Raw genomic sequence first — 19,252 nt, forward strand, 5'->3', positions numbered from 1 at the left:
TTTCCATAGGTCACCTTAAGAGGGCATTAACTGCAGAGCAAGTTAATTTAGATATTTTTGTCAACTCAAGAGCTCAGCCAAGAAGCGTACAAAACATACTGCAAGTATGTAAACATCAGAAGGCTGTGCAGACACATGATAAAAACACAGCAGCATCTTCTCGTGTCCCCAGAGTCATTATGACCGTCATGCAAAGCAAGCGCGCCCCAGTTCAAGGCTTAGGTTCATCCAGCACTTTGCTTCTCCTATAATGCTTTGACAAAAAACCTATGGATGTAGTTTTTAGAAACTTTTCACTTCTAATCCTTCATAAAGTTCAAAGAATTGTAGTGATTGGTAGAAACTCCTGCATCATTCTCAATGGAGAATGTTACTTCAAATTATTCTATCACAAAGCAGCAGAAGCCTGGACTTAAGTCATGCGTATCTCCAAACAGTTGGCAATAAAAACCTAAGTTCACCTTCTAGTACTTCAATGTTTAAAAGTTACTATTTATTTTGATATGAATAGTTTTATCTTTCTCTTTCCTGAACAATATTAGGCACCTCACCTATAAAAAGGCCATTAGTAAATGTACAGCTCAGTTACATTCTGAAGTGCAATACTAAACACATCCATTTAAACACAAATACACACATTTATATCAGACTCTGTCGCATAAGTCTAAAATAATACGGGGTTTGTGATGGCATTTACGCTGCAAAAAAGCAGTCAGCCTTAGATACATAGTTACAATCACACCTAAAGAAGCTTAACATTTATTTCAGTAAATAAATTGTAAAGAATAAAAATATTTATGTTCTGCAGGCAAAAGCAGGTGAGGCATTTGAAGGATAGGCAAAGCTGGAGAAAGAAGATTGCCTTAAAAGTGCGTAAAGTAATTTATTTTCTGGCAGAAATACTTGAGAGTCGGTGTAACTTTCAGACTTAGATGAAACTTTTCTGAAGTAATTCAGACAACAGGAGTGAGAGTGTTCGAATTCTCACTTGTTAAATGAGTACTTGTGATGAAATACTTTTTTCTGTTATCAAAAAGCAGGACTTGTGTTCAACCCACAAGTGCAAAAAACATCTGCAGCACATCTTGATTTCCAAAGATGCATTTAAAAGAAAAAAATCTATATAGCAGTTAATATATTTTTATTATGTCTGTGCTTGAGTATTTATATCCAAGGGTCAGACGTGATAGAAAAGTAATGAGACCAGGTTGAGAAAAATGAGGTAGTCAACAGGAAAATCAACCTCATTTATAATAATATTCCTGTGATCAGCAGGTGCATAACTCTCCCAGCTCTGGTCATTAACTGCATTCATTTCACACTTAACATCTACATTTGCAGACCATTTGAAAGTAAAATTACCTTCCAATTCAATTTTCGATTTTATTTTATATCTTCAGCTTTGATTGACTATTCTCCTCACAATGGTAACTATAGTGAGATTGCAAGTAAATGGTAGTAACTACCCAAGAGCACAGATAAAGTCTTCTTCTCAGATTACCTATTCGCTGTGCTTCTGTGTACATAATAATTTATAACCAATTGTTAATGCTCAATTCAAACCCTAAAATGAACTTGGAAAAAATGCTGGACTGTTGAAAGGATGCTTCACTTATCAAGCTTACTTGTTCTTAAAATGAAAGTGATCTTCTCCTTAAAAATGACTTAAACTGCAAGTTTACCAAACATAAAAGCAGGTATGCCATTGATGTTCCTAAGCGAAGAGCAACTCCTACACAATTTATTATTCATGGAAATCTCTTTGTATCCTGGTCAAAAATCAAGACAGAATCCTCTGCTAAGCTTAGCTATTGGTACGTTATTAGTACTTAGCAACTGTAGTGCCATTTTCTCTGCAAAACATATGTTCTTCAGAAACATTAAATAACATCATCATCTCCATTTTAAAAATAGAAACCAAGAGCAATAGCAATGGTCAGCTGATCTGCCACACTTGCAGATAATCTTATGTTTCTTTATTCAGAAGCAGTCTGTACTTCACCTATCTTTTATGTGCTACCCGTGAATTGGTCTGATAGGAGACAGGCTGTTGAACTGGCTGCCTGATATTAGAAATCCAGAGCACTGTATTCTGCTCTCACAAACCCAGACTTGCTTATGTCGGAAATCAATCAAATCTCTGCACAATAAGAGGCCAGGAAAGACTGATACATCACCTGGACCTACTGAATGAGTTGTGAAGAATGACATTATTTTTATACACTGGAATTTTCTATGGATAATATTTTTCTTGAGAGAATTCTTTGGGGGAGGTGAAGGGGTGTGGTGTGGGGGGTGTGTGGAGAGAGAGGGGGTGGGAAAAACCCACCAAAATCTCCTGAAACAGTATCCATAAAATGGCAGTAATACAGGTGGCAAGTGCAAAAAGACAATCATCAAATCTGGTTGCCAGAACAGAAGAACTTTCCAAACATGAGCAATTACAAAGAACTGGTGATTCTTGACCTCTTCACACAAGACACTGACATTTGCAATCAATCCTCCAACTGAAAGAATGACCTGGTATTTTTACTGATCAAGAATAATATGTTGTGAAGGTTTTATTACTCTCAGAAATTCATGTTTCAAAATCATTCAGGAATTGGTCATTGATATTCATAACATGTATTCTAGAAGCTTCTGTCAATATCTGGTTTTGAGATGAGTTCATCTTTATCTTTGTTTCAAGTATTTAATAAATTGTATTTTAAGGCATGGTGATGCATTCCTCTGAAGCATGGCTAACTGTGCCAAATCATTTAGAAAGCCATAATCCTAGAAAATAGTTTTTCTTTAGTACAAAGTACTCTAATGAGTATTAATATGTGGAAATTTAGTGCCTACTGTTCAAGAGTCTAAACAAGTTATCCTCATAATGCAGTTATTTATGTCTGGAACTAATTCTCTTGGCTTTTTAGTTTATTGGTTGTTATTCGTTCTCCTTTGTTTTTCTTTCCCTGAATGTATCTGTTTTAAAAATACAATCTGCCCCTCTATATTCAAAGACAAAGGTTACGCTCACACCTGTTATGTTTAACAGTTCACTAAAGTGCAGCCTATTTCTCACATTTAAACCATTTGTTCTAACTACTTATCATTGCTAGAAGACTTTCTTTTAAAAAGACAAACCTGTTTTCTTGCTAAAACTGGAGCATGCATTTACTTTATCTGACACATGAAAATCCTGACTAACAAACCCTACCAACCCACCAACCAGGATTCAGTTTACTTCGTGCTACTTCAATTGATCTATGACTTGCTAAAGTCCTAGAATGTAATAATTTATTCTGTAGTACCACCAGGACAACACATAATACCACGGTATTCATTTAATAGCATAACAAATGATGTGTTAAAATTTACTATCTAGCAAGTTAAAACTTAGAGCAACCCTGCCATCAGCTCCAACAGATCCAAGACACATTTCAACAAAGTTGTTAATGGTTAAAACAATTTCAGGGTATTTTGAAATTTAAGCAGTAATACTGCAAGACAGAAAGCTGGTGTTCCTGATTCTGGACTGAAATGAATAGCGGAAACAAAGGGAACTGTACAGGCTGCACACAGTGTTTCATCAGCTTACTATGCTAAACAGGATAACAAAGATGATTAAGAAACTAGGGCATCTGACTTAGAAGGAGAGGTTGAGGGAGTTGGGTTTGTTTAGCCTTGAGTAGGTTCAAAGGGAGATCTCACTAATGTGTGTAACTACCTAATGGGAAGCAGCAAAGAAGGCTGAGCTAAACTCTCCTCAGCAGTATCTGAAGAATGGTAAAGAGGCAATGTGCACAAATTCATTTGCTATTGAATTTATTAATGTATGGACTACTGATTTCCTGTGATACCTAACACTGAAAATAAACATTAGATACAAAGTAGACATTTAATAAATGTTTACAAATAACTGAGGGCTGGGGGTCAGGAGGGAGGGGACAGGCTCTTCTCACTTGCTCTCTGTGATAGGACAAGGAGCAATGGATGTAAGTTGCAGCACAGGAGGTTCCACCTCAACACAAGGGGGCATTTCTTTACTCTGCTTTGGTTAGGCTGCGCCTTGAGTACTGCGTCCAGTTCTGGGCCCCTCAGTTTAAGGAGGACATCGAAACACTTGAACGTGTCCAGAGAAGGGCAACAAGGCTGGAGAGAGGCCTTGAACACAAGCCCTATGAGGAGAGGCTGAGGGAGCTGGGATTGTTTAGCCTGGAGAAGGGAGGCTCAGGGGTGACTGCATTGTCCTCTACAACTACCTGAGGGGTGGTTGTGGCTGGGAGGGGGTTGGTCTCTTCTCCCAGGCAACCAGCACCAGAACAAGGGGACACAGTCTCAAGCTGCACCAGGGGAGATTTAGACTCGAGATGAGGAGGAAGTTCTTCACCAAGCGAGTCATTTGTCATTGGAACAGGTTGCCCAGGGAGGTGTTTGAGTCATCATCCCTGGAGGTGTTCAAGAGGGGATTGGACGTGGCACTTGGTGCCATGGTCTAGTCATGGGGTCTGTGTTGATAGGTTGGACTCAATGATCCTCGAGGTCCTTTCCAACCTAAGCGATACTGTGATACTGTAAGGGTCACAGACCACTGGAACAGGCTCCCCAGAGAGATTGTGGAATCTCCTTCTCTGGAGACTTTCAAGGCTCGTCTGGATGTGTTCCTCTGTGACCTGAGCTAGATTGTATTGTTCTGCTCTGGTAAGGGGGTTGGACTCCATGATCTCTTTGGGGCCCTTCCAACCCCTGACATCCTGTAACCCTGTATGCCAATGACTGGCATTACAGTATTTTAGTAAAAATGAATGGTAGTGTGGTTGTCAAAATGCCAAGCAGAAGTGTTACTAACTGGTCATGTCCCTATACTGAAACAATACCAACACAAGCCAGATGCTGTTTTCTTTTACACTATTTTTTTTTTCAAACATTGAACTACTTTTTCTTTTTCAGAAAGATAGCAAAATACATAATGCAGAGATTTAACAACTGGCTACTACATTCACAACAGACAGTTATATTCATCATTGCTAATAGCTTTACTATTATTTGCTTCAAAAAGGTTGCATAAATTACATGCTCCCTACCTTACTTGTGATTTTATTATTCTTCACCCAATTTCTCATCCACAATCTATATCACATATTTTTCATGCAGATCAATATATTGATTGTTTGTTGGTGATATTAATCTAATCATGCCACTTAAAGTATCTAAAATTCTACTAAAATTTCTTGCAAAGAGAAAGCAAACCAGCTAATTTAAACAGTTGTTTGCAAGTTTGGTATTTATGACAGGAGGCTTGCATGACTGCTTGATAGCAGCAAGTTCGAGGGTTTAGCTCACTGATGCCAGCAGTGATGGATGGCCTTGAGAGGGGAAAAAAAGGTACCATAAAGCATCATGTGCAGCTCTTACAAAACTTGCTGAAGTGTTTGTTATGTGGTTGTTTGTTTTTTTTTTCTTAGATAAAGCACTTTTGGTGGCTTGGTATGCTATCAATTTTCAGTTGAAGCTACTCAAAAATTCAGTAGGAGTAAACAGTCAGATTATGTAAGAAACCAAATGTTAAGCCCCAGGAAGCAACAGGGCAATCACAAGCAAGCAGGAGATTCCTTTCAAAAATATCTAAAATGAAACAAACTGAATGGCAGTCACAGGAAGCAGGAAGGACTTGTCTTCATTATTTACTGGATTATCAGGAGTCTGTTAGGGTAAAATGCACTTTATTTTGCAAGCCTTAAAGGAGTTTATAGGTACATCAGTAAGTTAGTTGACTTCTAATACATAACTTAATAAAGCTTCTTGAAAAATAAAATCAGTACTACCTTCTACATACAGTTGCATTAAGTGTGGAACAAACGAGATTGTACTTTTTAGGCATGTACAAGTATCTCCAGTTACTTTGAATGCATTGAAGAACTTCTGCAACTTTCAGAATAAGCATGATTTGATTATGACAAATAATTAATGAAACAGTTACACTGAATTAAACATCTATTATTTCCCCCCAAATTACATGGAAATGTATTCAGTGAGACTACTTCATCTACACAGACACTGAAATCACTGTATCTAAGAGGAGAGAGAATCAGGTTTTGTACCAGGCTCCCTGATAATGATAGTTTAGGAAAGTTGGCAAAAAGGAAAAAGTGAAATATTAACAGTTACAACTTTTATAAACTATATACAGCAAAAACAAAATAAATGTATTTATAGAACTACTTATGAATACTATAGAAATAAATATATATTGTTGTAAGAAGAACATAGTAATGGCAGGAATGGGAAGTAGTGAGAAAAGATGAAGGAAATATGAAGTCTAAGTATGAGCTGGAAAGGGAGAGGGCAAGGAAAGGTGGGAGAGGTGGTAGAAAATAAGTGGTTTCTCAGTTATGGAAAAAAAGCAAGTGCTGAAAAAGAGAAGAGCAGAAGAAGTGGAGGAGAGGTTCTTAGTAAGAGGTACAGATGGGTGAAAAGATCCCAAGTGGAACCAAACTCAATATGACTGTCCTGGAAAAGGCATTAAAAAGCCAGCTAAACCTGTTTGGCCACTGCCCTTTCTCCTCCCTCCCCATTGCAGGGTCCAAGTTGGGGATCAAAGAGCCAATAGGCAGGCACCATTAAGGCTGCCTGGAGAGGGTGTAAACTAGACCCCAAGCCTCATGTTTCAGAGAGGCAACTGCATATGTCAGAGGCTATGAGAGAAGGCATGTGCAGTTTTGCCCGCCATACGTTTTGAACTGATTGGCGGGATTATGAGCAGATAATGTGCCATAATGAGCTTCTTTTGTCCTGGCAGCATAGTGTTTGAGTCATGTATCTCCACCACAGCAGTGTGCACTCTCTCTCTCACTTCCTCTAATTTTGGATACTACCTTTTGGAGGGAGGTTGTAGCCAGGTGGGGGTTGGTCTCTTCTCCCAGGCAACCAGCACCAGAACAAGAGGACACAGTCTCAAGCTGTGCCAGTGGAGGTTTAGGCTGGATGTTAGGAAGAAGTTCTTCACAGAAAAAGTGATTGGCCATTGTAATGGGCTGCCCAGGGAGGTGGTGGAATCACCATTGCTGGAGGTGTTTAGGAAGAGATTGGATGGGGCACTTGGTCCCATGGTTTAGTTGGATGATAGGTTGGACTTGATGATCTTGAAGGTCTTTTCCAACCTGGTCTGGTCTGGTCTGGTCTATTCTATTCTATTCTATTCTATTCTATTCTATTCTATTCTATTCTATTCTATTCTATTCTATTCTATTCTATTCTATTCTATTCTATTCTATTCTATTCTATTCTATTCTATTCTATTCTATTCTATTCTATTCTTCCTGCCCTTTGGATTACAAATACAAACTCAGAGCATTGCTTCATTCAGCAAAGGTTTTGGTAGTTAATAGCTTGGCGGTTAGTGAGTAACTTACACTAATTTACCTGGTTATTCCTAAGGTTTATAGCTTGTTTACCTGTTGGTTAGCTCTGTTGTCAACCTGAGGAGGTCCATCTTGCCACCTGGGGTGGCGTTGCTGTTTGTTTTTGCGCTTATAAGAAGTTTCCAATTTGTTCCTCTATATTCCAAGTTCTGATTTTCCTAGACTGTTATTCCACTGCTTATTAGCATCCTATTGTGCATAATTAACCTATCATCGACTGGGCAAAGGAACCTGGATCAAATTGGCTTGGAAAAATAATTTTTATATGTAATAAATCATATTCATATTTTATATTTCTGGCTTATCAATTTGATCCAAAACTATATCAATGACACCACAGAAAATCTGAATTCCTGTCCCTGTCATCTGTCTATAGAAGCCCCATGAGAAGCAAATCTATGTAGTTAGTTTGCTTCCTGCATGACATGGTCTGTTTGTTTTGTCCCTTTTGTAATGCAGCAATTAAAACCATATCATGTCTCGTTTCTTCAGATTTTTCCCCATCTTCATTCGTGATTGTTAGGTTTTTCTGTCTTCAAATGAATGCCAGTATTTAAAACACCCAAGAAACAATGATCTCATTAGCTTAATTACTTCTTATTGACTCAAGCCACCATGATTTAATGTAAAATCTGTCACCACAATTAATGGATGCAATCAGGCATTCTTTACATTAAGTATTCCAGCAAATTTTATGCATCTTACATTAACACAGTGGAGAAGTCTTGTCCCAATGGCACAAAAACCTGAAGTGTCAGAAACGGTTGAGTCAGTCCCACTAGAAAGAGAAAAACAAATTAAATACGTGTGCTGTGTGTGTGCAGATGCACATTTCACCAACAAGCATTTCAATTTTGTACCATACAGCTATGCTCCTGCAACACTATTTCCCAAGGCTCACACAACATATGAACACAGCAAAAACCTGAAGAAAACCAATTCAAACTGCAATAAAAGTGTTGCTTTAAAAGTCCCATCTGTGGCTTTGGGATAATTCTCATGAAAAACAAAAAGGAATCTCTTCTTAAAATTCTACATTGTGTTCCAAGAGCATGTAGACCTCAAATATCCCATAGGAATTATAAAATAAAGTAATACTTTCCTATCAAGATTATCCTATAGTCATATGAAACTTGTGCTCACATTTGTGACAGTGTACACCATATTAAACAACTTCATAAAACCGCTGGGTAAAAATGCAATCCAGATCAGGACAACAATGCTCAATGGGGGATTCTGATGTTCAGAGCAATGGCAAAGGAGCTTAACTGAGGGAACAAACACTAGAAATCTTTCATAATTCAAGTAGCTCCCTATCAAGGGAAAACAGATAGTACAAAAGTGTCTGAATTGAACCACATGTGGTTTTCTTATTTGTTCTATCAGGGAGGGTATGGGCTGCTCTTCATTGACTTAACAGCAACGTTAGCTCCTTTTCTAAAGAGTGTCAGTTCAGAACTCCCTTTTTTTGTGTGTCAAATGACACTTTAAGTTTCCAAATTATATTTGATCAACCCACCACAATCTGCCATCTTATATTGGAAGAGAATTCAAACATTACAGTACAACCAGGAGACTGCAAACTTGATATAAATGGAATACTTGAGGTACATACACCTCAACAGAGGGAGACAGAAGAGTAACAGATGGAAATTTAACTGTAGTATTGATACACTATGAACCAAACTGTTCATAGCAGTGATAACCTACAACACCAATATTCAGTCCTCATTTTAGGCTGTAATAGCTTATTGTAATGTTGGCAATAAACAAATTCAAGTTGGATGCCTTAGAAAGATACATTAGACTAATATTTATTATACTGAAGACAGCAGTAAATTTCATGTGAAACATAAAAATGAGATTAACCTTCAAGGCTTTAGTGCATGGCAAGCCTATATAATTTCCTGGGTCTTTTGTGTTCATTTGGAAAAGCCTATTTGCAATTATATACCCTGCATAAGAAGTACACCAGAAGATTCCTATTCCATTTGACTAAAATCAACATTCAAGTTTTTCTTCAAAAGTAAGCAGTTACTCCTAAACCAGCTCATTACTACAAGCCTTATAAAGTACAATTACCTGCAGTGAAGTTCAAGGCATAAATTGTGATGATTGCTGTATGCCCCAAGAAACAGAAACCAGAAATAGCTTTGATTCTGGTTTACTCTGGTGTTAGTAATAGACAATCTGGGAAAACATTCTATGCATAAATACAGCTGACATTTGGGTATAACTTCCTTGTACTGCTTGTGATATTTGATACATAATATTAAAAATACTTTGAAAAGTAAAAGGTGAAAGGGGACAGGAACCTAGTCTGCATTCTCTGATGTGAATAGAATTACTGACTTTAGTAGAAAGTACTGAACAAGTCAGAAGTAATTTGTCAGATACTGGTCTGTAGCAGGATCAGGTACAGAAACAAACCTAGCGGCAGTAGGACATGTACCAACTGGGACCTTCCCTAAAGCACTTACTTTAATAATGCATTTCTATACATTTTACTTATTTGCAACTGACCTTCTAATACGCTAATGAAAACCCACTTTGCTAATGCTGAACTAAACCCAAAGTAAGGGGGAACAATCCAAATTTCCTAGTCTAATGTAAGATTGATTTAAAAGTCAGAACATCACAACCATTTAATTATTTGAGACTTACAAGTTTGTGTAGTTTCCTTTGGCAGCTCCATTTTGTTGATTTGACTGCTTCCTTCAAGTACAAAAACAAAGCTTTTGATTTCTTTATCGTATTCCTACAAAAAAAGAACAATAAACATAAACATCCTGATAGAATTCTCCTTCTTACCAACAAAGCCAATAATCTGAAACGCTAATTTTTTGTGACACAATGAAATCCACAAATGGCAGACAGCGCTGCAAACATGACAGTAGTTCCAAAATGATGCTAATATAATCCATAGAAATGTCTTTTGCTTGCATGTTTCATGAACAAATAATGCAGATGAACAGGACTCACGACCCAGTGGGCCCAATTCAAGCCATCAGTTACCAAAACAGCAAAATTGCTTTCTAAATATTTAAACCATAAAATCATACTGCAATGAACCTAGTCAGCAAACAGGCTTAAAGAACTCATTTAAGTAATCATTTAGTCTGTCATAATGACAGAACTGCAAGTGACAACACTACTGTCAGGTCAAAGCCCTCATTAACCCCTAATTTTAAGCTTCATTCACATTTTTTCTGTTTTATGCTCTACATTTTATAAGTTTCTTTAAAAACTTACTTTCCGTATGGCTGATGGATTGCCATAAATCTTCCATTTTGCTACTGGGTTCTTGCCTTTAGCACTGAATATTTCCACAAATGGGCCACCCTATGATAAAATGGTTTAAGGATACATCACACAACCAAATATTCAGCATTAAGTTATCAATAATCAAGATGACCACATAAAAACTAACCCTGTCCACATCAGTTACCAAAGTCAGTACCACTGTTACCACAGTCAGTATTACTCATCAGTCAGTATCTATCTATCTATCTATCTATCTATCTATCTATCTATCTATCTATCTATCTAATTCTTTAAAACCCAAAAAATTTCCATCTCTGGCATGTTTTTTAGTACTCTTAGTGATTTATTTGGATATGGTTTATTTCTACAACTCAAATGAAGTGAGTTGTAAAACATACTGCTAAAACCCCCAAACTGTTGCAGATTGGATGTTCAGTCTGATTTCCTATCGAAAAGAAGTGTACACAATCTGTCTACATATGTGAATATTTTTGGCTCTGTCTACACATGTGAGTATGTCAAAGACATTTCTCAGCATGATTTGACCAAACAGTATGGAAAACTCACAAAAAATGTACTTCCTTTCTGGGCTTACTTAAGTGCTGCAGCCTTGATGAGGTACCAGAGAATTAATATTGGAAAGTTATCATAAATGACTCTGCCAAGTGAAAACTCCCTACACAGAGCATGTGTGTTGTTAGACATCAAAGAATGTAAGCACAATCTCTTGGGGAGGTAAGCTTCGGCACCTCTGCCTAGGGAAGTATTTGCTTCAAATATTTTTCCCATTTGATATCACTGTTTTGGTGACATCTGATGTATTCAGCCTATAGTTTGATAAGGATTTTTTTCAGCAGGATGGTTGACCTAATCAATCATTACAAATCCACTATTCTCTTCCCATTCCCAGGTGCCTGCACCCCTCTTAATGCTCAGCCGCCCAAACAATTGTACATAAGTCAGATTAAGCAAGTGAGGCAAGCAGTCTTGCCAGCAAAATAAATGCTCTTCAAATAATTTTTTCAGAAAGCATCAACTCTGCACCATCCATAAATTAGGTATTTTCCTTGCCCCACCCATACCTGGAGATTCAAAAAGGCATTCCACAAACTGCTCTCATAAAGAATATTTTACATCTGTAATTGACAAAAAGTATTAAAATATGGCACAGTATCAGTTTGAAAGTTTAAAGGCTACAGGATCAAGCCCCCAGAAGGCTAACAAAAAAAAGGATTTTTAACTGACAAGCTGCATGTGCTTGTAGCAAACCTTAGCAGCACTGTTTTTTTCTCCCATATATAGGTGGGTTGGATAATAGGTTGGACGCGATGATCTTGAAGGTCTCTTCCAACCTGGTCTGGTCTGGTTTGGTCTATTCTATTCTACTCTACTCTACAAACACATTTTGTTAAGCAGCCCTTGAGCAGGCCCTGAATTGAGGTTAAGCTAACTGAACAGGATGCAGAAAACTGCTAAATACATGAGAAAATGCTGAACAAACTGATGTGAGAAGTTGACTGAAGTTCCTTAGTGCCATGGAAGATGGCTGGATGTCACAGGTAGCCAAGGGGGAGTTAAGCAACAAACTCCCAAAATCCACAGTCAGCTGGAGGGGAGCATGTGGCATCTTTTGGGGAGCACAATCCTGCAAAGCCATTGGCACTTGGGCAACAGCATCAGACATACAGTTTTGGGTAGAGATGTAGCACATCTGGGACTAGTGGAGAAAAAGTAATTAAAGGTGGGTCAGTATCACAGGAGTGAACTGGTGCAGAGAAAGGGGGACAAAGTGTGGTGAAAAGCAAGAGCAGGAAACAGTAACAGGGATAATAAGGTTTGTGGGAGATGTGACTGGTGTTATCACAACCCTGTTCTAGACCAGGAGAGTAAACCAAGCCCACTTTTCTGACTACACCTGAAGAGTTGGGCCTGCTTCCATGACTGGGTGGGACCAGATGGTGTGCCTGGCCTGGCCCACAACAGTGAAGACAGATAGAAAACCATTAGTAACACCATGATGGTGTCCATTCTAGACCTCAGAGCATCTATAGCTACCCACTCTTTCATAACATTTCTATAAAAATGCAGAATAACCAAACATTTCTGTATCTGGACTTTTTGCCCCTCAGAATAAGCCACTTTAATTGAGTTCTCTCAGAGGTGAAATGAAAGGGGTTAAAAACTCAAACTGCTTTTGTTTTACCTGATACTGATTTTTGAACATATTCTGGCTTTTGCTGGCAAAAAGTAATTTCAGCTTCTCAATCAGCGAAGACACAAACTGTGCGGAAACAAAACAAACAAAAAACTTTGTCTGGGATTTGACATATTTTAAAAGATATGAATACTATTTTGACATACTCTTCAGGAATACAGAATGCATATCAACTGCATTACAGTGCTACCACAAAGGAATTAAGATAAGAAAAAAGATTAACGTTGACATTGTCTTGGAAAATGTTCTCTTTATGCATCAAGTACTCAGGGCTGCCTTTCCTTATATTCCCAGTAAAAAACAGTAACTTTGTATTAGCCCTTATTTTTAACAAGGAAGGTTTTCTCATGCTTTACAAGTACTTGAAAAATCATCTTCAATACACTTTTTGGAGATTATTCTATGTTATCAAATGCCCACTGGAAAGCATTAGACTCCATTACAGACAAACTTAACATTCAACATAGACAGGAAAACATATGGCACAGTTGTAAAAGGAACCATTTCACCTAGAGGCAGTTGGAAGGGACTTCTGAGACAGATTATCTTCTTTCACATTCAATATTATTTTTTTTCAGGATGGCTATTATAAGACTCAAACTAAGCACTTTATTATTTGAAGGCTGCTGAAATCAATGTGAATTAAGAGATGCCCGCAGTTGGAAAATCAGAACAGTAGAAAGCGAAGGGACTGGTGCTGGAAGCCTCCCACATCCCTCTTTGATCATGCTGAGTGTCTGCAGTTTTACCTGAAGTCAACAGAAAGTGAAGGGATCCTAAACATAAAAGGTAGTTGTCAGTCTCCACAGACAGGTAGAACCAGTCACAAGAGATAACATACACCTTTGCTGGGAAAACTGAAAGTGCTTGTCAGCTCACAAAGAAATCCTTTCACAAGTCTGTTTCTCACTTACTTGATACACTCTGTGTTCATTGCTTCAGTTCAGGCACCAACCACTTTAGAATAGAATAGAATAGAATAGAATAGAATAGAATAGAATAGAATAGAATTATCTAGGTTGGAAGAGACCTTCAAGATCATCGAGTCCAACCTATCATCCAACACTATCTAATCAACTAAACCATGGCACCAAGCACCCCATCCAGTCCCTTCCTAAAGACCTCCAGTGATGGTGACTCCACCACCTCCCTGGGCAGCCTATTCCAATGGCCAATCACTCTTTCTGTGAAGAACTTCTTCCTAACATCCAGCCTAAATTAAATTACTTTTAATTACTGGATTTTTAATATTTATTTTTTTTTTTTAGGCTGAAACAATTTTCTTACAAACAATATACTGACCAGGAGTACAGAAGAAAAACTTTTCATCAAGAACACTTCATCTCTCACAGCCAGAAGATGAAAAAAACGTTTCAAAATTTTTATGAAAAGATATGAGGGAGGTGGTGGAAGCCTCAGCCCTGGAGGTTTTTAAGGCCAGGCTGGATGTGGCTCTGAGCAACCTGATCTAGTGTGGGGTGTCCCTGCCCATGGCAGGGGGGTTGGAACTAGATGATCCTTGAGGTCCCTTCCAACCCTAACAATTCTATGATTCTATGACAGCGAATGAGCTAGAAATTCAGTGTCAATATGAATGACTTCCTAAAGAGTGTACACACTTAAAGGATTAGAGCAGCATTCTGTAATCTGTTGATAATGAATCACAATTATTTTAATCAGCAACAATAATTTTTCACTCACCGTTGTAACTAAATAATTGTATGTATAAAGCATATATAATAACAAATAGCAATGCCAGAAAGATTAGTTCATTTTAAACTCTAATTATAAGGTAAATTACATTTATAAACCACAGTAACAAGCCTATAAAGCCCCATCACTATTATTTTTTATCATATTACTTTACTACTGCCACTGCATATCTAAAGTACTAGTTGCATTATGCTGCATTTTAGACCATTTCCTATACAAATTTCCCAGTTGTTTGGCTGCATAATTGGTTTGGGTGTTTAAAGAATGACTACATTAATAGCTGTATTTAACTGTGCTAAATTATGAACTAGAAATTTTAAAATGCCTTTTCAAGAAAGCACTTCTGAAGGAAGTGCATTTTTCTTCCTTCTGTATATATTAATTTTACATACAGAGCACTTGCTTTGGGAATCGCTTTCATCCTTTTCTTTTGTCTGCAGACCTGTCTTTGCTATTATCTACAGCCTTTAAATAAGCCAGAAACACTCAAAATTGCAAGATTTATGCCTTAGTAAAAAGCAAAACAAGTCAGACTGCCCTATTATTGTTCCATTTGCCAGAGATAAATGTGAAGGACTGGTAGTGCAAGAGGCAGAAGTCATGGCCTCTTACAGTATACCTTTAAAATGTGTAGTTTACTCTAACTCACACAGTGAGGCACTTGTCCTTGATACACTAAGTATTTCACCATCATCCAGGTTTTATTATTATTTTTAAGTGAAGGAAGACACTACTTTCCCCTTGGAGCAAATTCGTCTCGTGTACCTTTACTTTAAAATTCAATCCCAGATTTGCCATGCATCATGCACCTAACAACCCTCGCATTTTCCAGTTCTGTTTGTGCCTCGCTACATCTCAGGGAAAAATATTAGGACTAAATAAATGTAAGAGATCCTGACCTGAAAGTCACTGTATGAAAATGGCAAAAGTTCTGAGACTGAAAATAACTCATCTTCTTCAGAGGCCACTACTAATGCTTTGGTCTGAAGTTTTATGCTGACTATTAACATGTATTTTGCAACAAGCATTTAGTGTGTAGTATGCAGAGATCAAGTTAGCTGCGCCAGGGGAAATTTAGGCTCGAGGTGAGGAGAAAGTTCTTCACTGAGAGAGTTGTTAGCCATTGGAATGGGCTGCCCAGGGAGGTGGTGGAGTCACCATCCCTGGAGGTGTTCAGGAGGGGATTGGATGTGGCACTTGGTGCCAGGGTTTAATCATGAGGTCTGTGGTGACAGGTTGGACTTGATGATCTTTGAGGTCTCTTCCCACCTTGGTGATTCTGTGATTCATTACCATATCTAGTAAGCTGGACAGCAACAGTATTTGCAGACATTACTGTAGCCAGAATTACACATAAGGCATATAAAGTATTATTTCTTTCTTCACTGTTTTATCATAAAGGACATCCAGTTTTCCATTTCACTAATGGCAGATCACACAGGAATCTGAAGGAAGATGCAAATAGTTCTGCATGCAGTGCAAATGGAATCCATCTTGATATATTAACTTGAGTTCAATACTGTGGTAATACACTTTGCCTCTCAGTAGTGCTTATTAGCTTTGGCTTGACATCATGAATTTATCTCCATGCTGTATTGTACGGAAATAGCTTAGTTAGCTCTGAGCAACAAGCAAACATATGTGCACTGGTAAAATATCATGAAGATGTGCCTATAACACATGCACACAAAAATCTGCTACTAGGAAATATATGGTAGCAAAAAGAAATACAGGAACTGTGAATGATGAACACTTACTGAAAGACTAGAAATCGCATACCATCACTAGAAGTCTTCACATTTCAAACAGTCAGATAAAGCACACTTAAAATTTAGCTTAAAATTTATCACCAGTTCAGTGTTGGTTTTTTTTTCAACTGACATATGTATGAGCAAGTTAGGTTATTTACTAATCTGCAGAACATTTCAGACACTCCGAAAACTGATGCCCCTTCTCACTATCAAATTATTAAGACATCTCTCCCTAACTGATGGCTTTTCCTAAACTCAGTGAAAGCCAAACTGATTACTGCGCCCACGTCAGTGAAATATCAGTTTGCTTTTCATAACAGCAAAACAAATACTGCGAGTGACACTGCAATACATTTTTGCTCATGTACTTAGTTGTAACCCCAATCTCCATCAAGTTAATTAACTAGAAGGTACCTTTGCTATTAAGATTGTTAGCTAGTAAAAACACCAAGTGAATGACATATTTGTCATGTCATTGAGATAATATAACAAGGTGCTTTCATTATTCAGCAGCTATTATTGTCTTTTGTTGTATAGTAACCTATGGTTAAAACCAAAAGAGGGAATGGTCTGGAAAATGGATAGTTACAATATTTTTTCCCTTTTCATCTTTCCTCCTCCTAGCCTCTCCAGAAATTCTACAAACCAAGAGTGTTTAAAATCCAGAGGGATTATTTCAGAAAAAGCAACGGCATCTTGAATTATAAGTTCTCTACTTTGTGCATATTTGTCAAATACATAGGTATTTTATGACATCTTTATAGAATGCCACAAAGTAGCATTTCATTCATTTTTTTTTCAGTCACAGATCAAGCTTACTTTATTATTGCCCTGAACCATGTACTTTAGTACTTCTGTCCAACTGGAAACACAGGCATAATGTGTCAATGACAAACCATCAAGCATGTCGTTTATAAAGTTAAGTGACAATGAAAGATATTTATCTTTGGGAGAATGGATTCCTATCAGGATTTACATAGCGAGGTCTTGATTTGTGCACTGACTTTGATCATTACTTTCCCAATGTTTCCCATACCAAAAATAAAGTAGCAGTAGTCCAAAGCACACTCTAATCTTTCCATTCACATAAAGCAAACAGGACTCTGCAAAAATACACAGAACAAGTTGTCACAGGATGGAGATATTTCTTCTTCAAAGTAAAATGTTTCATAGTCAAATATTTCAATAACATGTTGTGTTTATGGAGCCCCACAATTCAAACAGTTAGTTCCTGGTAAATTACAAGCAGATGACTATTTCACAAACAGTAAAAGCAAATGGACATTTTTTAAGGAGGTGTTCTAACCTCGAGGGAGACAGAGATGGTCAGGCTCACAGAGTCCTAAAAACCTTTGTAGTAACAGTTAGTTGACTTTAAAACGATTGCTAACGTAAGTATGCCCATACACATTCTTCTGATAAACATCCCAGTGTGGAAAACGATGTGTTTATTTAACATTTTCTATTCCAAAGTCAAAAGTATGAAGCAAAATAAAGTGAGTTTGCACCTCTGCTAATTTGCATTGTAAAGTGACACAAATACACTACATTTGGCAGGGAACATAGGCTAGGACCCAAGATTGTTAATACATATAACTCACCATCATGGGCCCAAAGCCAGCACTGATTTATGGCAAGCTGGGACACACCAGAGAAAGCAGTTCATCACTGATGAAGGGTTTTAGTATCTACCAGACAAATGAATTCCACATATTGAATATTTAAAGCCGAGTTTGTAACACTGCTATATATTTTCTCAAAACACGAGTTAACATAACAAATGGGCAGAAAAGCCATTAATAAACTCTACCAAGCGTACTGGTGTTGCTATGTGAAAAGCGGCACAGCTAGGCTTTAAACACGACTCGCAGGATTAAGGAGAAAAAGAAAAAAAAAAAACCCAAAACCCAAGCCTTTCACTTTTATAAAAATTCGACCATACACTGTTTTGTCACAAGACCCATGATTTAAGCACCAGCATCCCTACAGACTCATCTCCCTGCCGCAATAGAGCGGCAAGGCCGCGTCCGGCAGCACCACCGGCCCGGCTCCCCCGCCCCCCCGCCGCCGAGGCTGGGCTGGGCTGGGCTGGGCAGGGCTGGGCTGGCCGCCGGGGCTCTGCCGCTCCGCCATGCCCCCACCGCAAGCCACAGCGGATCGGGGCCGCTCAGCCCCCCACCGGGTCTCACCTGGGCGAGAGTGGCTGTGGACGAAGCCGCACCTCCGCAGGGGGCGGGCCTAGGGCTCGCCGTGGGGCGGTGGGTAGGGGGAGGCGAGCGGCGGGACCGTTTAAAATGGCAGCGGGCGGCGCACGGCTCTTTCCATCAGTCACGGCAGGTGGCCGTTACCTGCGTGCAGCCGGGCCCTCGTCTGTCCATTCGGGTTCCGCTGACGGTAGCTCTTCAGAGGGTAAGAGGGGTGTTGGCTGTGGCTGCACTGTTCGCAGGCATCCCTGTCCCTCACCGAGTGAATAAACCTGGCTAAAGCTGGCGTACATGGCAGTGCTGGCCCCCTTGCACGGTGTCCCATGGGGCACCCAAGCTGATGTGTGGCCATGGGAAATGGCAGTGTGACACCCGGGGTCTGTGGAGGCATTTCAAGTGCAGATGTTGCTGAGAACTCAACTCCTGAGCATTTGCCATTTGCTCTTTAAGGCTTTGTTGGGCAAAGTGGTGGTGTGGGTTTTTTTTTGGCTTTTTCCCTTTCTTTTCTTTTGAGATTTATGCAGGTAGCTATAAGCCATAGCAGCCACACCAGCATCCTTGGTTTTTAAGGAATTAGAATGTATTTGCAAGTCTGCCATTTTTCTCAAAGAGAAGGAAATGAGAAGGACAGCCCCATTAGTTTAACATCTCTGTTAAGAATAAGCAAGCACCTCCCGATAGCTTCAAAAGCCTCTGGGA

The 19,252-nt window shown here is 38.7% G+C and overlaps 1 protein-coding gene across 1 annotated transcript in view; it reads right to left on the reverse strand.

The window, feature by feature from the left end:
* CFAP20DC (CFAP20 domain containing) overlaps window positions 1-18,590 on the reverse strand; it is an 80,281-nt gene extending 61,691 nt beyond the window's left edge. The window contains exons 1-5 of the mRNA XM_068154414.1: window positions 18,539-18,590; window positions 12,874-12,951; window positions 10,659-10,748; window positions 10,071-10,164; window positions 8,112-8,184 (exon numbers count right to left, since the gene is read on the reverse strand). Of these exons, the coding sequence (XP_068010515.1) occupies window positions 8,112-8,184; window positions 10,071-10,164; window positions 10,659-10,748; window positions 12,874-12,894 (278 nt within the window). The 5' untranslated portion in view covers window positions 12,895-12,951; window positions 18,539-18,590. The remainder of the gene's footprint in view (window positions 1-8,111; window positions 8,185-10,070; window positions 10,165-10,658; window positions 10,749-12,873; window positions 12,952-18,538) is intronic.
* Between the last annotated feature and the right edge of the window lie 662 nt (window positions 18,591-19,252).

The sequence above is a fragment of the Melanerpes formicivorus genome, unplaced genomic scaffold, assembly GCF_026170545.1.
Source record: "Melanerpes formicivorus ecotype bairdi unplaced genomic scaffold, bMelFor1.0.p_v2 SCAF_28, whole genome shotgun sequence".
In the NCBI taxonomy this organism is placed as follows: domain Eukaryota; kingdom Metazoa; phylum Chordata; class Aves; order Piciformes; family Picidae; genus Melanerpes; species Melanerpes formicivorus.